General features: G+C 53.8%; 1 protein-coding gene across 1 annotated transcript in view; it reads right to left on the reverse strand.

Moving 5' to 3' along the window:
- The window catches only part of COG1 (component of oligomeric golgi complex 1), a 14,252-nt gene extending 6,190 nt beyond the window's left edge, over nt 1-8,062 (reverse strand). Inside the window, exons 1-6 of the mRNA XM_006886240.1 lie at nt 7,748-8,062; nt 5,261-5,502; nt 4,877-5,058; nt 4,583-4,753; nt 2,828-2,984; nt 276-486 (exon numbers count right to left, since the gene is read on the reverse strand). Of these exons, the coding sequence (XP_006886302.1) occupies nt 276-486; nt 2,828-2,984; nt 4,583-4,753; nt 4,877-5,058; nt 5,261-5,502; nt 7,748-8,062 (1,278 nt within the window). The remainder of the gene's footprint in view (nt 1-275; nt 487-2,827; nt 2,985-4,582; nt 4,754-4,876; nt 5,059-5,260; nt 5,503-7,747) is intronic.
- Between the last annotated feature and the right edge of the window lie 1,027 nt (nt 8,063-9,089).

Consider the following 9,089-nt stretch of genomic DNA (forward strand, 5'->3'; position numbering starts at 1 on the left):
GCCCCTACCACTGTCCCTACACCTGCCGTCCCCCCTGCACCTGCCCTTGCCCCTACCACTGTCCCTACACCTGCCGTCCCCCCTGCACCTGCCCTCGCCCCTACCACCGTCCCTGCACCTGCTGTCCCCCCTGCACCTGTCCTCACCCTCACCACGGCCCCTACACCTGCCGTCCCCCCTGCACCTGTCCCCGCCCCTACCACTGCACCTGCTGTCCCCCCTGCACCTGCCGTGCCCCCTGAACCTACCCCACCACCTTCCCTGCTCCCCCCCACCTGCAGGCGGTCCAGGAACAGCTGCTGCATCAGGTCCTCCCAGAACAAGAAGGGCTTCTCCAGAAGCCGCTGGCACACCACATCCCAGCTGTGGCTGGTGGCCTCACTGCTCAGCAGACCCCACATGGCGTCCCGGACCTCGGCGAGGCCTTTCATGTTCTTCACCAATTCAAGCAGGTTGGCAAGCCCATGTCTGATGTCTTCACTGCACCTGCAACACAACCATTTTCCCTGGGCTCCATTCGGGTAAACCCTTTATGAGAAGCGGCAGGACCTGCCTCTCACCCAGGCCTTGATACACAGGATGTCAATGCACAGCACCTGCGGGGCACCCCGTTTCAAAGCGAGTGTTGGAATAGAAACTGCACTAGAGTATAAACAGAACAAAAAACAAAGGGAAGAAATGCACAAAAGATTCCAAAGGGCAGCTTGAGAAGATGAAATACTCTTAACAACATGTGCGAAGAGCTGGAGTTAGAGTCAAAAGACAGGACACACTCAGCATTTCTCAAGCTGAAAGAACCAAAAACCAAAATCAAGCCTCAAGCTGCGACACTGAAGGCTTCAATGGACAAAATCTTGAAGGATCCAGGAAGCATGAAGATGGAAAGACTACACACAGTCACGGCCCCAAAGCAAACCAGTTCACATGGACCCATTTCAGCAAGCAGCAGACCATCCGGAACCACTGGCAATGAAGAAAAAAGCTCAAGCTGCACCGAAGGCACTGGCAAAAAACAAGGCCCCAGGAGCTGATGGGATACCAATCAATCAGCATGTTCAACCAACAGATGCCGCCCTGGGCCTGCTCACCAGTTTGTGCCAGGAAATTTACAAGACCGCTACCTGGCCGACTGACTGGAAGAAATTCCTATTCCCATTTCCAAAAAACGGTGATCCAAGATAATGTGCAAATTATCAAACAATTATCATTACTATCGCTCGCAAGTAAAATCTTGGGAAAGATTACTCAGAAATGCCTAGAACAGTAGTACATTGACAGGACCTCCAGAAATCCAAGCTGGCTTTAGAACAGGCTGTGGAATGAGGGATGGAACTGCTGGTGCAGATCTTGCTGGAAGCAGAGAATACCAGAAAGCTGTTTGTGTTTTATCGACTATGCAATGCTATTTGACTAGATCATAACAAATTATGTCTAACAGAGAACAAGGGGGATCCCAAAACACTTAACTGTGCTCATGTGAAACCTATACCTAGACCAACAAGCTGCTGAGATAGAACAAAGAACACTGCCCAGTTTAAAAACGAGGAAAGGTGTGTGTCAGGGCTGTATCCTTCCTCCATATCTACTCGGGCTGTATGCTGAGCAAATGCCTCAAGAAGCTAGACTCAACGAAGATTAATGTGGCATCAGACCTGGAGGAAGCCTCATCAACACGCACTATGCAGATGACACAACCTTGCTCGCTGAAAGTGAGGAGGACTTGAAATGCTTGCTCTAGAAGATCACAGACTACAGCCTTTGTGATCCTTTTCCAGTTCCTAAGGTGTTCATGCTTCTGTATGACATGTGCCACCTTTTAAACCTTGTTACAACATGGGCACACTACCTATCCGACGTGGAAAAAAAAAAAGAAGACTACAGCCTTCAATGTTGATTACATCTCAACCTCATGAAAACAAAGTCTCATCACTGAACAGACAACACCGTGAGAGATGGAAAAAGACTGAAGTTAATAAACTAGTTCATTTTCCTTGGATCCACAGTCAGCGCTCATGGTAACAGCAGTCAGGAGATGAAAAGACATGTTGCGTTGGGAAAGCACGCTGTCAAGGACAACGTCAGGTTCAGGACGGAGGGGCTCCTGTGAATTACTTCCTATGTATCTGAAAGCTGCAACAAATGAGGATGACCAAGAAGAGCTCATGTCTCTGAGTTGCGCTGCTGGAGAAGCCGACTGACTTCCCCACAGGCTGCCCAAAGAACAAACAGGTTTCTCTGGAAGGACGTTCAACGAGGGCTGAAGCTCTTTAGGGGTAAGGATGGTGAAACGTCATCCCACATACTTCTGTCGTCAGGAAGGGCCAGGCCATGGAAAAGGACAGCTGTGGGGTCTGAGAAAGGAAGGAAGATTCTCAAAACCAAGGTGGACACAGAGCTCGAGCATGTGGGTGACGGTGAGGCCGGTGCGGGCCAGGCCGGGTTCAGCTCTGTTGTCCACAGGCTGCTGGGAGTCGTAGTCGACTTGACGGCACCTAACAACGAAAACAACCCTTGCTTCCCTGGGAACCCAGCGGGCTCCACAGCTCCCTGGAATGGCTGGAAACAATCCACACGCTAATGCAACAGTAGGAACTGCAGAAGTCTTAAGGGAAGAGTTCACAATCCTTGCATACTACTCTGAAAGACTAACTGCTCTCAGGGTCTCCCCCAGTGGTGCTGAGCGGCTGGCTGGTCCGAGAGGGGCAGCACGTGGCCACAGTGTCATCCACAGCCTCACCTGTGCGTCCCTGTCAACCCGGCCTGGCCACCCCGAAGGCTACAGCGGAGGCTCCTGGCAGCCTCCACGACGCTCTTCCCAGCTACTTACATGTGGATCCATTTCTGCAGCGTGTCCTTGAGGAACTCCTGGCTGATGGGATGCGCGGGCGTCCGGAGGGTTGGCTGGAACTCAATGATGGATGGTGGCAGGTATCTGAACCAGCTGCAGAGCTTCATGCCCTCCTGCAGGACAGCGATGCCCTTTCCTGGAGAGAGGGCCCGTGAGTGTCCCCTAGGAGCTGGCACCTGACTGGGACAGTGCCAGGCTCCCAGGTGAGCTCCCTACAGTATTCCAGCCCCACCTGGACTGGTAACTCCATTCAAGATCAGTACCACGGACCATCAGTCATACTGTCCATGGATTTGACTCTGGGAGTCCTAACAAATGATGGAAAACACTTTCGAGACTGGGCAATGCAAAACACTTAATTGTGTTATAGAGGACTCTGTACGTCAACCAACGGGCAGGCACGTGAACAGAACAAAGGGGTACTGTGTGGTTTAAAATCAGGAAAGGTGTGTGGCCACGTGGCATCTTTTCTCCATACTTAGTCACCTAGAATGTTGAGCAGATAATCTAAGCTGGACTCAGTGAAGAACACAGCATCAGGACTGGAGGAAGAATCACTAACAACCCGTAATATGCACATGACACAATCTCAGGAGGACGTGAAGCCCTTACTGATGAAGATCAAAGACAGTCTTCAGTAGACATTAAACCTCAGCATAAAGGGGGGGAAACGCCACACAGTGCGACCAATAGGCAACATGATAAATGCAGAAAAACTGAGGTTACCTAGGATTTCAACTTATCTGGATCCACATTTAACACCCGTAGAAGGAACAGTCAAGAAATTAAAGAATGGACTGCACTGGGAAAATCTACAGCAAAAGACCACTTTAAAGTCTTAAAAAGGGCGAGCTCTGGTGGCCTAGTGGCAAGAAGCTGCACTGTAATTCTCAGAGGTACGTGGTTCAAATCCACCAGATGCTCTGCTGGAAAAGGAGGAACAATCTCCTCCTGTACCAGTCAGATCTGATTTGACGGTACACACAAAAAATAATGAAATATGGCGAGCTCTGGTGGCCTAGTGGCAGGAAACTGCACTGCAATCCCAGAGGTGCGCAGTTCAAATCCACCAGATGCTCTGCTGAAGAAGGAGGAACAACCGCCTCCTGTACCAGTCAGATCCAATTTGACAGTACACACATAACAAAAAAAAAAACAACCCCAAAACTACCAAAAAAATAATGAAATAAAATTTTTAAAAAAGTGTTAAAAAAGGAAAGCTATCACTCAAAGGACTAAGGAGCACCTGACCCAACCCTTGGCATCTTCAGATGCCTTCTATATGTGTAACTGCTTGAACAATGAACAAGGAATACCGGAAATACTCAAGAACTGCTGTCCCTGACTTGTCGTCCCTAAAGAATCCTGAATGTGCCAACAGAATCAATGCATCTACAAAGACTTTATGCACATTCATGAGCTGCAAATCTGGAGCCCTAGATGCACTGGTCAAATACTTAGCTGATAACAGAAAGGTCTGGTGGTCTGCACCCCCAGCAGCGCTGCAGGACCGGGCGGTGTTACCTTCAGGACAAGCTAGGGCTCTCTACAGGGCAGATCGTCTCGGGCCCACAGGCTGCTGTAAGTCAGAAGTGACTCGACACTAAACCCTGACTTTATAAAGGAGTCGTGGCAATCTGACTGGCTCACTGCTGCTATCCCCAGGGCCTTACCCAGGGCAGGTACTCAGTCATTCATTACCAGGAGGGGAGGGGAAGTTGACGGAAAGCTCACCGCTAGAACTCTGGCCTGTGATGGTCTCCAGGGTGGAGAACAGCAAGCCGCAGGGAAGAGACGGGTCTGGCAGCTGACCTTCCGGCAGAGAGTAGAAGAGGGCGTGTGCCTGGTTCAGGGTGGTGGCCATCAGCTCGACTAGCGAGCAGATCTGAGCTTTGGCTCCTCCGTCTACGAGGAGAAATTGTTGTACTTCGAACAAGGAAGGGCCTTCAGCCAACGCAGCATCCGGGATGCTTCACGTCCCCTCACCCCACAGTTAAGGAGCAAATTCTGGAGAGAGGCTGCACTCACCGTGGGGCGGCTGGTTGAGGAGCTTCTGGATGGCCGCCTTTCTGGCCAGCAGGAAGTCCGTCAGGGCTTGGCGAGGAGAACTCTCTTCCAAGAGCATGATGGAGCAGAGGGCCTCGGCCACAGCTTGGTCAGGCACAGCCTGGCATTTGAGCAGCATCTTGCTTTCGTGCAGGATGGCCGACCTCGAGGAGGGAGGAGGACGGAAGTCAACTGGGAATTGTCCCCAAGGGAAAGAACCCTGGCACATCAGGAAACCTGCAGTGGGATCTCTCTCTGAACTTACAGAGCCGGAGAATGCCCATCCTTCTCCCTCAGAGCAGTTGGGGGATTTGAACCGCCTGCCTGTGGGGCCGGGAGCGCACTCTTAGTGGGGGCCCCGCTTACCGGAAGTGGCTGGCCGCTGCCACCTGCTGGATGAGGATGGGGAAGCGGGAGAGGACGGGGCTGTGCTGGGCCCGGGAGGAGCTCAGCTGGAGCAGCCCGTGGAGGTGACAGCACAGCAGGCAGAGCTGCGTGGCGTGCAGGTACTGCGAGGCCTCCATCGCGCTCCACATCTTCTCCGGGATCTCGAGCAGGAGCTTGATCTGGGCAGCCATGCTGTAGAACTTCTCCTGGGCCGGCGGCGGCTGCGGCGTGGAAGGGCAGAGAGAGAAGTCAGAAACACACACAGCACCTCGGTGGGGTCGAGCCTGACCTCACTCCTGTCCACAGCCTCCTCTGCTGGGGGGTGGGGGGCTGTCCCGTCCATCACAGGACATGCGGTGACCCCTGCCCCACTAGGAAACAGAATGAGGGCCAGAACGGCTGACATCAGATGGCTCCTGGTGCAAAGCACAGAATACCAGGAAGGTCCGCCTGCATTTTATCAACCATGCAACTCAAGTGTGTGGATCGGAATGAGTGCCGCAGAGCAATGCAAAGAACGAGAATTCTAGAGCCCCATCTGCAACCGAGAGCGCTCTGGTGGTCCAGAAGTAAGGAGCTATGCTGCCATCGCAAAGGCACAAGGTTCAAATCCACCAGCTACCCTGTGGGATAGAGATGGGCAATCTCCTCCCATGTGACCCAGAAGGCCAGCAAGGCTGAAGGGCAGGGGCCCTCGAGCAGTCCTGAGCTGTCCTGACTCAAGCACTGTATCCTGTGGCAGTGGCCACCATGTCACCCAGCCATGTGGGTAAAGTTTAAAGCAGTCAGAAAAGCCCTATTAAATAAGCCGCTGCAGGACGTGGACCGAGAGGCAACATCACGATACTATAGTACTGACTGTTGTTGTTGTTGTTATGTGCCATCGAGTCGCTAACGACTCATAGTGACCCTATGTACAATAGCCCTAAACCCTGCTCTATCCTGTGCCAATCTCATTGCCTCTGACACACCCATCCCGATTACCCCAGTCACTGAATCAATCCACCTCATAGAGGGTCTTCCCCTCCTGTGCTGTCCCTCCACTCTACCCAGCATGATGTTCCTCTCTAAAGACCTGTCCCTCCTTACATGTCCAAAGTATGTCAGACGAAGCCCCAGAATCCTTGCCTCCAAGGAGCAGCCTGGTTTAACGTCTCTATAGTACTGACTACAGGAGAAAAAACTTGACTCTAAGAAGTGTAGCCAGTGCTGCTTAGAAGCGAGGCTGGTGAGCCCTCCCTCACACACTCTGGACACGTTGTCAGGAGGGGCTGGTCGCTGGAGGACTCTGCGCTTGGTGGAGGAGGGGAATGAGACGGCCTGGCACTGGACGGCTGCAGTGATGCATGTAAGCACAGCAGTGCTGTGAGCCTGGGGCAAGACTGGGTGTGATTCTGTCTGCTGCATGTGAGGTCCATCTGAGTCTGAACCAAGTTGTCTGCACAGTGTGTGCGATCCCCGCCGACCCTGTCGGAACTCGATACCACTTTTGCAGTTTCCCTGTCCAGGTTGCAGGAAGGGGAACTTTCCCTTTCACTTACTCATCTCTGGGTCAGTGTTCTTTGGAAAAACAAGATCTTGCTCCAAACAATAAAACCAAAACGGGTGTTCCCAAGTCTGTCCTGCCTCTGTCACCCCAGTGTGTGCGGGCAGAGGCCCATGGCCTCGTCCAGCCTGGCCTCTCAGGCGCACATTTCCAGATCTGTCTTCGGGGTGTGGGGTGGGCTGGCCCCACCACCCTTGCTGCCGTTAAGATCGGCTGCAGGGCCTCCTGCTCCAGTCCACCGGTGGGCCAGGCTTCTGACCACATCGTTCACCTGGGTTTTAATCCTGAGTGGGAGGAAGTAAGCTCATTCGGAAAAAACTGAACTCAGCTGCTTAACCTGAAAATAGTCTATTACCACCAACACCTGAGGATTAAGGGTCAGCAAACACCGGCCTACAACGTCGGAGGGAGGCACAGCTCTCCGGGAAGGCGCAAGGCGTTCTTGGGGGTAAGGAGCGTGGCTTTGGGGGAGTCCACATGCGGCCCAGGTCTACGCCAGGGACAGCAATGTCAGGACGCTCTGCGGGAATGCACTGCCCTGATTGGTTTAAGGAGGCTAGAAGGTGGGCAGTTCGAACCCAGGCAGCAGCTCTGCGCAAAAGCTGTGACACTGCCGATCCCTAAAACTCTGGACTCCCCAGGGGACAGTGCTCTGCCCTAGGGGGTCCCTAAGACTTGCGGTGGGCTAGATGGCCTCGGGACTGGCCACCCCCGGGGGGAGAGGGGGGTTCGTGTAAAACGGGAATGTGGGCAGGGAGAGGCCGACAGTGGGGGGGCACGAGCAAAGGGGGAGGATGCTCCCCATGCAGGGACGGCGCTGCTGTCCTCGGAGGAGGGCCAGGCCGCTCGGACAGCAGGGGCGGCCGGAAGTGGGCGGAGGGCCGGTCAGCGCTGCGGGGCGGCCGCGGGCCAGCACTGACCTCCCGGGCTGGCGGCGGCCGGAGCGCGGCGGGGTCAGCCTGGCGGAGGCGCGCGCAGTACTGGTCAGTGGCCCGCACGGCGTCCACCAGGCCCTCGGCGCAGCGGCGCATCTGGCCGATGGTGTCGGCCGCCTCGATCAGGTCGCGGTACCGCTCGCCCACCATCTGCCGCAGCTCCTCCTTCTTGTGCTCGATCTCCGCCCGAACTTGGCGCTCCAGGCCGCGGATCTCCTCCGCCCCATGGGTCTCGAAGAGCGCCGCGGGGTCGCGCAGGTCCAGCCGCTTCATGGCCGAAGAGGCGGCGGCGACAGCCATCGCGGACCCGCCGGGCGCCGGGAGGACCACTTCCGCCCGCTGGCCCGCCCCGCCGCCCTCTTGGTTAAGGGCATATCCGCTTCCGTCTGCTGGCCTTCGGCGGCCATCTTTGTTAGGGGCATTTTAAGCTTCCGTCTGCTGGGGTCTCTGCAGCTATATTTGTTAGGGGCATTTCCGCCCCTCTCGGCGCCATGTTTGTTTGGGGTGATGTCAGTGCATCACTTTGGTACTTTACATGTGTAGCTAGTAACCGCGGCTATTCCTCGGAAAGGGACATCATACTTGAAAAGATGGAGAGCCAGACAAGGAGAGGGAGACTCAAAGAGATGAACTGACACGTGACTTCAAGGGTGTCGGAGATGATAAGGATGGCACAGGATAGAGCAGCGGTTCAGGCTGGCTGTTTATAAGGTCGCTATGAGTTGGAAAGTAACGACGACAGCAATAATATGATTTTCACATTCTACCCACAAAATAACGAGCGGTGGTGATGTAGCGGATGACGTGTTGGTCTGCTAACCTAGAGCTTGGCATTTAGAATTCACCACGTGCTCCTGGAGATGGCGCTGGAAGGGACTTTCTCCTCCTGTTAATGTTTACAGCATGAGTTAGAACAGATGCAACAGCAGTGCTTTTGTTCTCCACATAAAGAGAATCCTAGTAAGGTAGTGGGTGTTAAATGTTTGCGGTTGCTAACTGGAAAATTGACAGTTCAGATACACTAGCAGCTTTGAAAGCAATTTTTAGTTGTCCTACAGAATTGCTGTGAGTTGAAATGTACTCAAGAGCTGTGGGGTGTTTTGATCTGATTATTGATAGACACACCAGCCCTACTGGATAGACGGGAATAATACTCTTCTCCAGAGCATGCCAAAACCCCAACAAGCTCATTCACTGGCCCAGAGCTCCTCGCTAGTAAGTGGCAGAGTCAGTGCTTGGACAGTTTGGGATTGCTGGCTGTAAATATTTATGGCACCAGGCTGCCACACGTTTCTTCTGTGCCATGGCAGGGGAGTTTGAGTTGTTG

The sequence above is a fragment of the Elephantulus edwardii genome, unplaced genomic scaffold (genome assembly GCF_000299155.1).
Source record: "Elephantulus edwardii isolate Elephantulus edwardi_28Jun2011 unplaced genomic scaffold, EleEdw1.0 scaffold00048, whole genome shotgun sequence".
Lineage (NCBI taxonomy): Eukaryota > Metazoa > Chordata > Mammalia > Macroscelidea > Macroscelididae > Elephantulus > Elephantulus edwardii.